The 15,038-nt window shown below is 44.4% G+C and overlaps 1 protein-coding gene across 2 annotated transcripts in view; it reads left to right on the top strand.

The window, feature by feature from the left end:
- The window catches only part of akt1 (AKT serine/threonine kinase 1), a 36,769-nt gene that overhangs the window by 14,567 nt on the left and 7,164 nt on the right, over positions 1–15,038 (top strand). Inside the window, exons 3-10 of one of the 2 annotated variants that reach the window (XM_027000216.3) lie at positions 4,661–4,789; positions 6,213–6,324; positions 6,654–6,780; positions 9,905–10,036; positions 10,243–10,308; positions 10,886–10,954; positions 11,068–11,193; positions 12,023–12,151. In XM_027000216.3, the coding sequence (XP_026856017.2) occupies positions 4,661–4,789; positions 6,213–6,324; positions 6,654–6,780; positions 9,905–10,036; positions 10,243–10,308; positions 10,886–10,954; positions 11,068–11,193; positions 12,023–12,151 (890 nt within the window). The remainder of the gene's footprint in view (positions 1–4,660; positions 4,790–6,212; positions 6,325–6,653; positions 6,781–9,904; positions 10,037–10,242; positions 10,309–10,885; positions 10,955–11,067; positions 11,194–12,022; positions 12,152–15,038) is intronic. The other variant, XM_081721195.1, reaches the window with a different exon arrangement.

Here is a 15,038-nt window from a genome sequence, read left to right as displayed (position 1 = left end):
GCATGTACAAGCACTCTATCAGTTTCTGACAGATCCACATACACGTGGCAATGGCGTACATGAACGCACATGAATACAAACAAAACGCACAATCCTCTCTATATGAAAATAGCTGTACAACATAAAAAGCAACAAAAACATCTGTACTTGAATGTATACTTTACTATATAAAAACACATCCTTCCTGTCACACATGCCAGGGTATGCAGAAGAGAAAGATGGCTATCGCATGCTGCTTGTTCAATATGGTGTCTCCAATGCCCTCTGTGCGGCTATACCCAGTTCATGGATGCCCACAGATAAAACGCTGGTGCTCTTATCTTGTCTATAGAAGTCAGACTTGATGGTTCACTTCCTGTTTTCAAGACCGTCTGTGATGGGAAGTGTCCACGCTGTTGATATCGAAAGACTGCCGCGATGGGTCAGCTTGATAGGGCCAAACTACCCAACATCACAGCATCTCCTGAACTGCGATTTCACAGCAAAGACTTTTCTGAACTTTCATAGTCATGTGAGTTCTTACCAAACAACATGGAGTTCATAAGTGCCACATGGGAGCAGATCAAATTTAATATCTATCTATAAGAAGGTGCATTTTATTTATCAAAAACGACTAAATAATTTTTTGGACAAATGATGTTAAATAATGAATGACAGTAAATAAATAATAATGGCTCTGGTGCGTGTAATTTCCACAGTCCTATACATTTACATTCTTTGCAAGCATTAAAGTAAATGTGCAGCTACCAGCTGCAGCTAACCGTTTGCTCCTCTGTTGCCTTATGTGTCGGTGTGAAAAAGTGGAACATGCGACAGTGAAAAAGAGGAAGAAGATGCGCAGAAAAAAAAGGAAACGCGGGTGGACCCGACAGTGGCGCTGGGCAGTGTTTCGGACCAATTGGCAGAAGTGATGAAAAGTTGCACTACGCGAAAGGGAAGGTGCAAGATGACGGTAATCGGTCAGGCGGATGTGGCGGGCACATCTCGTGTCACGTGACATGGTGCAGTCGTAGTAGAGGGCGGGTTTAGTACAGATGAGCAACCTTCCAAAACTACCGCCGTAGTTGTAATATGCTAAGTGGGAGTTACTGCGTTTTCAGTTTCCGATATTTTATGTATTGAAAATGCTCTATTGCTATATTGTTCTTGTAGCAGAAAATCTTTTTTTTTTCTTTTTTTTTTTTTAGCAGTGAAACATTTTATTGTAATTTGTCATAGAAGTGTCTAGAATTTGGTTCCTTTCTTGATAATCATGCAAAAATGTGATTGCATTCCTCAGAGAAACAATAGTTACTTCAAAAGAACTTAGGAATCTCCCTCAGGGCACTTCAGATAACTGTCTGTATAAGCATATTTTAAATTGAACATGTTTGTTTCAAAACCTGCTACATGTTTGTAGGTAGGTGTATGTTGATGGGAGGGAGGGAGACAGACACAGTTTGCTAACAGTGCTTTGACAGGCTGTCGTAGTGGTGGTCCCCTGGTGCAAATTTGCGTGGCAAGATGCGTGACCCCACATGTCATCACCAGCAAAGGCCAGGCAGTGCACAGCTAAGTCGTGCCAGCTTAGGCAGGCGACATGCGTCAGACAGACTGGTGGACGAGATCTGGACACTCTGTTCCTTTGGGCAGAGGTCTGGCATGTGGTTGCACACATGCACATGCCTACACACACACGTGTGCATGCATACGCACACAAACGCATGCTGTTATTGCTGTACAGTTCTGACTTTTCATGCAATGTCCAAACACTTGCATCTCTTTGTGCATGCGCGCACACACACACACACACACACACACACACACACACACACACACACACACCCTCACTCTCCTTCCTTCAGCTATCAATACTGCGGAAACATTCATCTTGCTCAACAGTGGAGAGCGCACTTGCCCTCTGCCTTTGGGACAGCTCATATGGTCAAACAAGCAACGCTGTGAGTGCCAAGTGCCGCCAGGAGCAAAATCCTTGAAGGGTTTTGGTACCACCCCCTCAACCTAGGAAGATGGCTCAGACATGGGATGCCTGCCTCCACTTCTTTGAGCATGCCCGACTCCATGTTCCTGTCCAGTGCTGCTACTGTGGCATTGTGTACATGCTGTCCCCAGGCTTGCTTGGCAGCTGATCAGCTTCACATGAGGGAGGGTCATGTAGGAAGTGTGGGGGTGTGGGCAGTGAGACAGGTGGGTCAGCCAAAGTTCTCCTGGGCTCCTGTCTGAAACGGCTCCTTCCCAGCTATGATGTCCGATGTTGCCTAAACATCTGATATTGGAGCAGTTCTAGAGATTATATCACTTGTATAGATACAAGTGTGAATTAAGAATAAGGTCTTTACAAAGAACAGCACTTCTGGGACCACTAATTGGGTACTTTTTGCACCTGTTGTTCACTTCCATAAACAAACATGGGCCAAGATAAGATCAGACATTTTGGGGTAGGAGGATGATGGGGTAAAAACTTTTTATTTATGTATTTTTCCACCAAGCCAGCAAAGGGCACGAAATTACTAATATTTTTAGTTTTAGGTTTGTTTGTTTTTGTTTGTCTGTTTGTTTTTCCAATCAAAATCATCCTAAACTAAACTGATTTATAAAAAGGTAATGAAAATGTGAGGAGAGTATCATTTCATTGTAGTAAAGCTATATTATCTACTTTTGTTACAGATTTTAACACTTAAGAATTACTGAATAGTAGTGGTAGCTCAGTGGTTAAGGTACTTGTAATTGGATGGTTGCTGGTTCAAGCCCCACCACTGCGAAGTTTCCACTGTTGGGCCCCCGAGCAAGGCCTTAACCCTCAATTGCTCAAGTTGTCCTCAGTGAGAATTGTAAGTTGCTTTGGATAAAAAGCGTTAGCTAAATGCTATAAATGTAAATGGTTTCCATATATAACCACTTAAATGAATTTACTATTGTACAATCTTGGTGTGAAGCACCACCCCCTTTTTTTTATACACAAATCTAAATGTTAGGGTTTGATATCCCTTAATTTCTCTTCACATATGGATAAATAAATAAAAAATATGTACATAGTTATCATACTTCACCTTCTTTCAGAAGGTATTTTCCTCTTTACTGTAACCTGTTGGTGAATGTTCCATCTATTACATAGTTTAAATGCAAACTCATGGAGGGGAAATATGTGTAGTGTTGTATGCCTCAAATTCATGTATTTCAGTGGGCATGATGGAGCATAATTAAGTTAACCGTAGAAATCTGCTCATCCAGATCACCTTCCCTTCCAGCAAGCCTCGTTATAGTGCAAACCTTCTAGCCACAGTTGGACACTGAAACTGAGAATGTTGTTCATGGCTTGTAGCTCCTAAAGCCAAGTCTGCTTTGGCGGTGGAACCTTCTTTTTCCGCAGAGCGGGAGTAAGCCCATACCCCCCAATGCTATGATGAAAAATGGCACCAGTCGCAATAACATATTGGACATCTGCTGCAAAATTGGAAATCGTTAGGCAGGCAGGAGCGGGAGGCGGCTGTTCTCTCCAGTGTGAGGCTTCGCCTGTGCCCTCTCTGGCACGCTGGGAGTCAGGTGGACTGTGGTTGGCAGGGTGGGGGGTTGGGGGGGGGGGTCCCCTGCTGCTGCTGCTGCTGCTGCTTGTCCACACAGCCGGTGGTGGGAAAGTGTGCCCACTGCTCAAGGTTGGGCTGCATGAAGAACCGATATGGCCTTTTTCCAGTGCTTTGCCTTTATCGAAAGCAAAACTCTTAGTATTGAGACTGACTGGGTCCTGTACTGAAGTGTGCAGGACTGTTGTTTGTTGTGGTGTCACTAAATGAGCACAGTTCATCTATATACTATGTCATATTTTACTATGTCTATATACTATGTCATATTTTAACAGGTTATAAGACTTGGTAGTTGTTTTCCTATTAAGCCACAGAAATATTCACATGAAGCAGTAACCACAGTTGTCTGAGACGGAATCTGTTTGGCACAGCCTGGGCCCACCACACCAGGTCTCAGCTCAGTTCACCAGTGGGTCTGTCATGGAGTCAGCGCCTGCTTCACTTCACACCAAAGCTCATGGAGGCAATAGAGCAGTAAAGGAACTGCTGCATGGGGTTACTCCTCCACCGGAATTCAAACTGTACCATATTTCTCTCTCAAAGAACTGTACCACTCCAACTTTCTGCAGATGCTTTAGTTAGGTCTTTTTTTTTTTTCTAATGCGAAAGTGCTTTTTAGTGTATACTGCAACATCGGGCACAATGATTCCTTCTGTTCTTCGGCATGAAATAAATGGTTGTCGCTGTGAAAGAGAGCAGATTTTATCTGGACGTTTGTGAGAAGAGAGACGTGTTCAGTGATTGGCATGTTGATGTGTTTTTGTAGCCTTTCAGTTCCAGCAGTGTATAAAAATGGATGAAATTGGGCTGCTTGGTTATACAGGTGGATGATTCAATGGGAATGTAGTGTTTAAAAATATAAATAATCAAGTGTGCATGCTAGTTCTGTGGTCAGAGGACTTATTTAAAGAAGAACCTATTTCATAAATTGTATGATTTAATGTTGCTGTCAGTTAAAAATTGCCTTAAATGAAAATTGTAAATTTGTAAAAATTATTATATAAATAAAAATCATTCTTTGATACCATTATTTGACATTAAACTGAAGCTAATCTTGCTCCCCGTCCCCTGGCCTGCAGGAGAGTACATTAAAACGTGGAGGCCAAGGTATTTCTTACTGAAGAATGATGGTACATTTATTGGGTATAAGGAGCGGCCCCAGGATTTGGACCAGCTGGAGACTCCACTCAATAACTTCTCCGTAGCACGTAAGTGTCTCAGCATTACATCACTAGCAGGAACACTGATGCAACAGACTTTGATTCAAACCTCCTGAAAAGTCCAAATCGAGCTTTCAGAGTGACCCAACTGTGGGCTTTTGCTAGTATCAGTTTTGACCCCTTTCTGAGCCAGCACACATCTAAACACGTACCCTCTGCCTCACCCTCTCCCTCCAAACTTCGGAGAAACACTGGCCCCTCCATCCCTGCCAAAAGCCACTTATGATTGAACAGGCTAATTAGAGAGCCATATTGTTTGTTAAAGAAAACACTTCCTCCCTGACACCCGTGAGTTATAGTGGTTATTAAGTGCCTGATTCTCATTATTTATCTCGCTTCGCCTCTACAGTAGTAGCTGCAGCTAGTCAGTCAGTCAGCAGTGCAACTCTGCTGATGTTGGTATATGCCGATGACTGAGGTGCATGGTGCGAGTCATTCGGGGCTGTCAACGAACCCTGCTGGAACACAGTGGTGGCCTCCACCCCAGTCCTCCATCTCCACGACAGGCTTCTTATGTTGATTTCCCCCCCCCCCCAAAAAAAAGGACTTTCTCTACCACATATGGCTGCGAGGGAGACTCTGGGACACAGTTGTGTTCTAATGCTTCCACAAACTATGTTTTTATTTGTTTGTTTGTTTCCTTGTCTATTTTTTTTTTCTGGTTAGCCTCTTTAGCTCATTTTTGTCTTTCCATCGAGAAATATGCAAGTGTTTGCTTTGTAGCTGCTGATGACATTGACATTGTGCTTTTTTTTTTCTCTCTTTTTTGCCTCAGTGGACTGTTCTGTAAAGGAAGAACACAAACGTGGCGATTCATGAGAGAAGACCTCTCATGACTTTAATCTTTTAATGTTGGGTAGCTAATCCCTTGAAAAACAACATGATGATGTAAAGATATATTTTATACTGGGGATACAGAGTCTCTCCTTACATGAAACTATTGTTGCTACACCACTCCCTGTATTGGGGATAGAAAGATGCAACACAGTGTCTATCTCAAATAAACAATTTTTTAAATTCAGAATGTTACTTTACAGTATAATTTTAGAAAATGTCCTGATGATCTTTAGCTGTACAAAGTGATAAGGTCCAAAACAAAGAGTTTAATCTAGCATGGTCATTGTGTTTTATTAGGATGAAATGTATTGTAGTCCTAACCTTAAAGTGAACCACAGGACGGGACTCTTTGAACTGAACGTTGATGTTGTGTACAAAGCAAGCTGGACTGAGCTCGTCTGGACTCCCATAGTGCACCTGTTCTGTTGCAGCTCAACTGGGGAGGTTCCCCACTGAGAGTGTTTAATGCAGTGCTGGACATAAAGATAAATGGCTTTAACTATGACTCTCTCTCTCCCCATCTACTTCTCTTGATGTCTCTCTCCCTGGCGGGGTCCTTCCTGGATGTGTCTAGAGTGTCAGTTGATGAAGACAGAGAGGCCCAAGCCCAACACATTCATCATCCGCTGCCTGCAGTGGACCACTGTCATTGAGCGCACCTTCCACGTGGAGACTCCAGAGGAACGGTCAGACACACAAACACACACACCCATGCACACGCATTCCACATAGAGACCCCAGAGCTCAAATATGAATGCTGAAATATGCATGCACACAAAAATGTACATGCATGTGCTTGCGCATGCACACAGTCGCTCTTTGCACCATGTGGAGACTCCAGAGGAGTCATCAGATGCACATGCATGCGCCTTCTACAGCTCTTTCTTTCTCGGTGAATTGTATGGCATTCTGTGATATATGGGGCTAACTTATCTTTAGTAGGTACATTTGGCTAACTTGTGAGCTAATAATTGCCCACATCGGGGTGCCACCTGACATTACCTCTTTCCTTCAGGGAGGAATGGACCAAAGCCATCCAGGCCGTGGCCGACAGTCTGCAGAAACAAGAAGAGGAGCTGATGGACTCCTCCCCCGACCCCATGGACATGGAGATGTACCTGACCAAACCTCGGCACAAAGTGGTAAGCCCTGCGCCCGTTTGAATGGTTCCCAGTGACAGGACCTAGTGTCCTTGTCTTGCACTTCTCTGGGTCTTAGATCCACCTAAACAAGTTTCCTAACATAACTACATTGTTACAATGACTCTTTGAACACTAGTAGCAGATAATCTAGTGTACTAGGCATATATGCAATACATGCTCCTGCAAACCTCAATATTCATGTTCGAAGGAGCTAACTCTGTATCGGTTACCTGCTAATTTTTTCCTTAATTGAAAGTGTAACCATCCTTGAAAAATAATCGCTCCTAAAATGTAATTGCTTGCTTTAGGCCAAGAGTATTGCCTGCTGGTATCCTACGACTTGTATTGTCTCAGTGACCTCTGCAAGCACATGTATTTCGTTGTTAAGGCTGTTCAGAGAAACTGAAGTGACAGGTGTTTAGCCCTCCAGGCATGAGCATCAGCTGAGCTGTAAGTTATTTCAGTCGGAATCTTCATCATTTCTCTATGTGAACCTTTTGCACAGCAGGCAGAGCACATGCAGCCTGATGAAGTATTGTGCCATCCTGCCTTTGCAGTTTGAAAACATGACCACATTCAAGGAGCTTGGCAAAAGAGTACTGTTCATAAACCTTAAAGCTGGTTTTACACGGTTTAAAACCAAATGGTTTTCATAAACTGGTTTTACAGGGTATCTCTTGCTTCCATGAGGGCAGCATCACCTGTCATTTGATCATTAATTTCACAGTGTTGGCCACTGGCATACTAATACCACCATACACTGTGTGTACAATTATTAGGCAAGAGGTTTTTTTTAACCATATCATAATTTTTATGCATATTTTTCAACTTCAAGCTGTATAAACTTGAATGCTTATTGGATTTAAACATATCAGATGATATGTATTTGTGTAATTTGGCATAAGGAGATCAACACCCTATATCAACGTGTGCATAATTATTAGGTGGCAGCTTTTTCTCAGGCAAAATGGGCCAAAAAAGAGACTTAACTGACTCTGAAAAGTCAAAAATTGTAAAGTCTTTGAGGATGCAGCCCTCTTAAAATTGCTATGCTTTTGGGGCATGATCATAGAACCATCAAACATTTTTTTGCAAATAGTCATCAGGGTCTCAAGAAACGTGTTGAAAGAAAAAGGATGCAAATGAACTGCCAAAGATTTGAGAAGAATCAAACATGGTGACCAGGAACCCATTATCCTCCAGTGCTGTCATATTCCAGAACTGCAGCCTACCTGGAGTGCCCAGAAGTACAAGGTGTTCAGTACTCAGAGACATGGCCAAGGTAAGGGAGGCTGAAATGTCAAGATTGGGCCAAAAAATATACGAAGACAGATTTTTCAAAGGTTTTATGGACTGATGAGATGAGAGTGACTCTTGACAGACCAGATGGATGGGCCTGTGGCTGGATCAGTCACGGGCATAGAGCTTCACTTAGACTCAAGATGCCAGCAAGGCAGAGGTGGGGTACTGCTATGGGCTGGTATTATTAAAGATGAGCTAGTTGGACCTTTTCGGGTTGAAGATGGACTCAAAATCAACTCCCAAACCTACTGCCAGTTTTTAGAAGACACTTTCTTCAAGCAGTGGTACAGGAAAAAGTCTGCATCTTTCAAGAAGACCATGAGTTTTATATAGGACAATGCTCCATTGCATTACAACTTGCCTAATAATTGTGCACAGTGTAGTGATCTTGCAGAAACCTGGACTGTAAAGATCATCTCTTTCCCATGCCACATTCTTGTGTACTGTAAACATGCTGACCAGTCTCAGGCTTTGCAAATTGTTCAGTTCTTGGTGTTTTTATGGCAGAATGGCCAGATAGAAGCCTCTTCTCAGTATTGACACAAATACCCACCTGGAGCAAACTCCAGGCAGGTTTGCAAAGCACCTAAAGGACTCTCAGCTTTTGAGAAACAAGGTTCTCTGGTCTGATAAAACCAACTTTTTGGCCTCAATTCTAAGTGTCATGTCTGGAGGAAATCAGGCACTGCTCATCACCTGCCAAATACATCCCTATAGTGAACATTCCTACAGTGGGTGTTTCAGGGGCTGGGACAGGCTGCCTGGTCAGGTTGAGGGAAAGCTGAAAGGAGCAAAGAACAAAGATATTCTTAATGAAAACCTGATCCAGAGTGCTTGGGACCTCAGATTGGGCTGAAGGTTCACCTCCCAACAGATAATGATGCTGAGCACATAGCCAAGTCATCGCAGGAGTGGCTTAGGGACAACTGTGTCCTTGAGTGGCCCAGACAGAGCACCGACTTGAACCTAATCGAACATCTCTGGAGAGGCCTAAAAATGGCTGTCCACTGGCAGTCCCCATCCAACCTGTATAAAGCTTGTGAGGATCTGCAGAGAAAAATGGCTGAAAATCCTCAAGTCCAGGTGTGCAAACCTTGTGACATCATGCCTAAGAAGACAGAAGACTATTCCATCTGCGTCAATGGTCCTACACTTAAAATAAATAAAAGGTTCACTTCTTGTGGTAGCATTATTACCTCATAGTCAGACATGTTTGAAGATGTTTTCTAAGATTTAGTGCTGGAGTTTCTTATTGATATAAAGCAATACAATGACAATCAGTTTTATTTGTATAAAAAGGTTACACATTCAAGAAATCTGTAAATTCGAAAAATCCCACCCCTCCTTCAAAGACTTGCATTTTCCATTTTTTCTCCATGCCATTTTTAAACTGTGATGGTGATCAAGATATAAAGGTAGCATAACTGAAGTGTTCTTAAAAAATATATATCAGCTTTAAAAGACAGACTGGTGCTGACCTCTCCAGAAACCCCTATGCTTACTAGCCTATTCAGTTTGGTTAGAATCTGTTCCTACCACACCCTCCCCTCAAGTCCTCATGTGCACACACACACACACACATGCATGTGCGTATGGGTCCCCTGCTGAACCCGTGGGCCCTGGTACTGCAGAGGTCAAACGGGTCTCTCTTGCGTGGGAGATCCCTCATGAGGGCCCAGGACAAATGAGCACAGGGCAGACAGAGATGTTGTGTAAACACCTTATAGGCACAACTGAGCCTGCTTTGTCACCGTTTGTAACTTGTACAGCTTTTGTTGTCAGGACCCGTTTGTTGACATACTTGGATGGCATGTCGTTTCAGACTATGCATGACTTTGAATACCTCAAACTCCTTGGGAAAGGCACTTTTGGCAAAGTCATTCTGGTGAAGGAGAAGGCCACAGGGAAATACTACGCCATGAAGATCCTGAAGAAGGAAGTGATAGTAGCAAAAGTACGTACAGGGTGGGGGGATCAGGAGGAGTGTGCGCTTGTGTGCGCGGATGTGTGCGCTTGTGTCTGGATGTGTGCGTCTGTGTCTGACAGGATGTTGTTGAGAGTTTGTGAGTGTCCTGATACCATGTTTGTGTGCACGCACATCTGTATGTGTGAGCACATATTATCCAAGTACACAACCACTCTTTGTGATCTGTCTCTCAGGATGAAGTGGCTCACACACTCACAGAAAACCGCGTGCTCCAGAATTCTAAGCATCCCTTCTTAACGGTGAGGCTCTTCTCTACGCACACACACACACCCCTCTAACACTTCTCTTTTACTTCTCTCCCGCCTCTTGAACATCTCCTTTCGAGTCTGTGTCTTGGTGCTTTCCTCACAATTTGTTTTTGTTTTTCTGTGGAGCTTGAGGTGAGCATCCCTCTCAAATCCACTAAACAGTGTTTGCCTTTTTTAGGCCAGTTTCTACCAGTAGACCAGACTAGGAGTACAGCTTCTGGATTAATATGCTGCTTTCAGTATTTTAGACAAGTATTAACAAGGGGAGATTTGGTTTTTAGATCAGCACTTTCCCGATCCATCCTCTCTTTTGAGTCATTCCCAGGTTGACTTCTGCTTTTTTTTCTTCATTACTAGTGAGAAGCCTCACTCCTGCTTGAGTTTATGGCCAACAGAAAATGTATTTTGTTTTGCAAGCTGCTGAATGTAAAACCATGGTACATGTAGCCTTAAATTTCACAGTTTTTTAGGTTAATAAAATCACATGCAGCACTGAGAATTTAACACTGAAGTTAGCAAGATCTCTTTTGAGCTCTTTGCTTAAACATTTTATTGAAACTCTCTTAAGGCGCTGAAGTACTCTTTCCAAACACACGACCGCTTGTGCTTTGTCATGGAGTACGCGAACGGAGGAGAGGTGAGTGTGACAACACACAAGCTGATTGCTCTAGCTCCTTAAATTACTCCCCAGCTGAGACTGGATTCCCTAAATGCACAGCAACCCCCCCCCCCCCACCTTCCCCACAACAGCTTTTCTTCCATTTGTCACGAGACCGGGTCTTCTCGGAGGAGCGGGCGCGCTTCTATGGGGCGGAGATTGTATCTGCGCTGGACTACCTGCACTCTGAGAGGAACGTGGTCTACCGGGACTTAAAGGTGATCACATTCCCAGGCTGCCTGGTATAGCTGGTGGTAGCAGCATGCTTTTGAGCGTCAGCTGCTCAGTGCACTCGGTCCTTGAGGCATAGTTGCTCTTTGATCACCTGCTTCACTGGCTGTAGAATAGTATAGGGAGTTCGCATGTGCCTAGGCATAAAAGTCCTATAATCTATTCAGCAAGGATATTTTCTTCAATAACAAATCTGGAGTGGCTAACATCATATTCTTCATATATGCTTTTTGATATTTGCAGTCCACAGAAAAACAAATTATCTCTAATCTCAGCCCTGAGAAGAGATGCTAATAGAGATGAACACATTTTCCTTTGGCTAATGAAACTATAGGAGACACAGGAGGTCAACAGAGCACAAAACACACTCTCCCTCTTATGCCCTCGCTCTCCCCCACCCTCCCAACACAGTCACACACTCTCCGAGAGCACTCTTTCCAATCTGTGCTCCAGCCTTGTGAAAGTGCCAGGGTAGCAGGATGGAGCAGTTTGTGCTGACTGGTGTGCCCAGCCTCTGGCCACGTGTGAGCTACAGCTGCCAGGTGACTTTTAGCAGCACCAGAGAGAGAGGACATGCTGATATCAAACCCCTGCAAAACTAACACGCACACTCTTGCTGACTTGCTACCTGTGTTGGACTTGAGGAGTGCTCTGCTCCTTCATTAACCTCAGCAGACTCATAATTGTCTGACATTGAATTCAACAGTTAAATCTGATCCAATTTGAAAGGATATATTTAAATAGTCATGGACTTCTGACAGGCTCTCCCACTCTCTCTCTCACATCTGGCATCTTGCTTCATTCTGACTCCCTTAGCTGGAGAATCTGATGCTGGACAAAGATGGCCACATAAAGATCACAGACTTTGGGCTTTGCAAAGAAGGCATAACGGATGGGGCCACCATGAAGACCTTCTGTGGCACTCCAGAGTATCTGGCTCCTGAGGTAATAGCGTATATACACACACACACACACACACACACACACACACGCATGCATTTCATAGCTCCATCCAGAGGAGACGGCCACATCCTTTTCATTTTGTGACGATGAGATTTGTTTAAGTTTAAAATTTAAAGAGAATTAACCTTTTTACCCTGCCATACAGAAACCCATTGCTAGATTCAGAGTAGTTATCAGGTATGATTGTTGGTTTGGGGTGAAACTTGGGCCGCTGAAGCTGAAACCTTTTGTGCTTTTGTTTTGAAAGATATTTCCAGCACATAAAGACAGCAGGTGTGTGTGCGTGTTCGCGATTCTTGTTTCTCTGAAGTTTGCTCGGCCCAGAAAGCAGAGCTGGAGACTAGCTGTCTGTAGATGCACTTGAGTAAAAGGGGACAAGACTGTTGGGTGTGGCATTCCCCATTGCATGCAGGTATGTCATATGGCACATAGACAGTAACATGATAGGGCATTGTGTGTGTGTGTGTGTGTGTGTGTGTGTGTGTGTGTGTGTGTGTGTGTGTGTGTGTGTGTGTGTGTGTGTGTGTGTGTGTGTGTGTGTGTCTCCACCTGCCTGAAGCGTGAGGAATGTTTCCGGGAGAAGGGTGCCCGTGTTGACACAGTTGCAGGCTCGTTGTTTTTCGCCCCAGCATTTTGGTATGTGGTTCGAGAAGGGTATGACATTGCTACGGCACATGTGACCCTCCACCCGATCAGAGCACTGGTCACCAGAGCAGCTGCACCATCAGCCTACCACTGGCTCCTACGTCTGTCCTCTGACCTGGCTTCTGGAGGCCACGGAACCACCCTGGGTATAGCAATTGGACAAACAAAATGGAAAACATGTACTGATCTAAAATGGATGTTGTGACTTAGCATAGCAGGAGTAAGTGATATTTGAATCATTTAGGTGGAAGTTGTTCTTGAGCAATTTTGCAGGGTGAGCAGGGTTCACATCAGACTGGTATAATTGTCACAGTATATACCCACTGTGTGTGTGAGCGTGTGCGCCTATTATTTTTCATTTTATTATTTGTATTTATTTATTTATTTATTTATTTTTGAATGATTTGATTTGTATTCAGTGTTTTAGAAGATTAGGTGGATAGGCATGGCTTATGCCAGAAAAGCGTTCTGAAATAGAAGGAGAATATAATGAGAGAGAGAGAGAGAAAAAGAGAGAGAGAGAGAGAGAAAGGTGGATGAGTGTGTTGCAGAGTGTGTGTTGTGGGTTGTCACTGAGGTCACTGAGCTCAGAATGTTCTGGAAAGTGATGTCATCATTACTGGGTCTGCTGTGTGTGCTTGCTGTTTAGTTCTGTTTGAGCGGGACCACCTGATACACTGTTAGCCTTCATGCTGGTGGTGACTGGTTTGGTTGTGGGCTGTGGCTTCTCCACCCAAAACCAGGATCTTTGATCTCCAGGGGATTTTCCTAATGCGCGAATTGGCTGTTAAATTAATACATCTTTCGACATCCTGAGATGTCCTAGGACCTTCTACCTGAATAGAGAATTCATCAGCACGCCCAAATTTGGTATACACTCCTTCCAAATCCCTTACCATCCCCCCCCCCCCATGTTGACATGACAACATCGTCCTGGAGTTGGAGCCTTCAAGGGGGCGTTGCCATGGAAACGGGGTGGCCTCTCCAGAGGGCTGTCCAGGCAGCGTTACAGGTTGTTCCGCCGTAAACAATGACCTTCTTGTTTGCGCGCGGCACACAGGAATGCTGTTACGTCTGGGAATATTCCGCAGGCCCAAAGACAGCGAGAGGGAAGGGGGCAGGAAAATGGAGAAATGGCCAGTTGTGATGCAGTCGAGTGCTGTTTTGTGGAATTTGCTTTTAGAAAAGGGGGGCAGAACATCACAAAAGCCTCGCATCAGGGGAAAGTTCTATAAACTGAGAGTACACATGGGAAAAGTGGAATGATACCCACTTGCATGGGGAGAAGGGTTTAGGGGCTGCAAATATTGGACATGTGGATGTTTACTGTAGTGAGAGTTGGAGGCAGTCACAGGGCACTGAGATAGTGAGCTTTTGGGAGGTCAACTTCTTATAACTCTGGTGCAATAAGGATATCTGTGTACCTGTGTTCATATTACCCGTGCCTATCCACCTAATCTTCGAGTTAGGACATGAAGCCTTCAAGCTTGCTTCTCTCTCTCTCTCTCTCTCTCTCTCTCTCTCTCTCTCTCTCTCTCTCTCTCTCTCTCTCTCTCTCTCTCTCTCTCTCTCTCTCTCTCTCTCTCTCTCTCTCTCTCTCTCTATACCCACCCTTTCCCTGTCAATCACTCCTCCCAGGTGGGGGAGGGGGGATGTAACTGTGTAAGCCCAGCCAGGGCCACGCTTGCGTGGGTTAGGGCCGGGCCTGGACTCCTGGCAGCTCCACAGCTGTGCCGTCCTTCTACATATATGGGGCAGCTGCGGGCCCAGCTGTCTCGCTCTCTCTCGGCGAGTCACACGACCACAGCGCTGGAAATAGAGGGCAGCCGGTAATCCAAGCAGTGCACCGGATTCACCTTACCATTGGCGGCCTGGAGTGCCCCATCCGAGAGCATAGCATTCAAACTACCCTGCTCAGTCGAGTGCAGCACAGTGGAGGGGTTCCACACACACACTCTCACGCTAGCAAACATGCTGGTGTGTACGCATGCTGTGATATACACATACATGCACTCACATGCACACACCTACTTGTCATATTCCTACAACTCCCAACAGCACTCGCACAAATATATCAATGTACAGTGTACCCGCAAAGAAATACCAAGGCTCCTGTGCATGTTTGAGAACACACTGTTTTGTTTGGTTCATATGTTCATGGCATCATCCTCTGCAGTCCAAGTCCATGATTAAATCTAATACTCAGCCGGGTATCTGTCAGCCT

Source organism: Electrophorus electricus, chromosome 10 (assembly GCF_041902795.1).
Source record: "Electrophorus electricus isolate QZ-2024a chromosome 10, ASM4190279v1, whole genome shotgun sequence".
Taxonomy (NCBI): Eukaryota; Metazoa; Chordata; class Actinopteri; order Gymnotiformes; family Gymnotidae; genus Electrophorus; species Electrophorus electricus.
The sequence above is the reverse complement of the archived record's forward strand: the minus strand, read 5'-3'. Positions and strand labels throughout refer to the sequence as shown.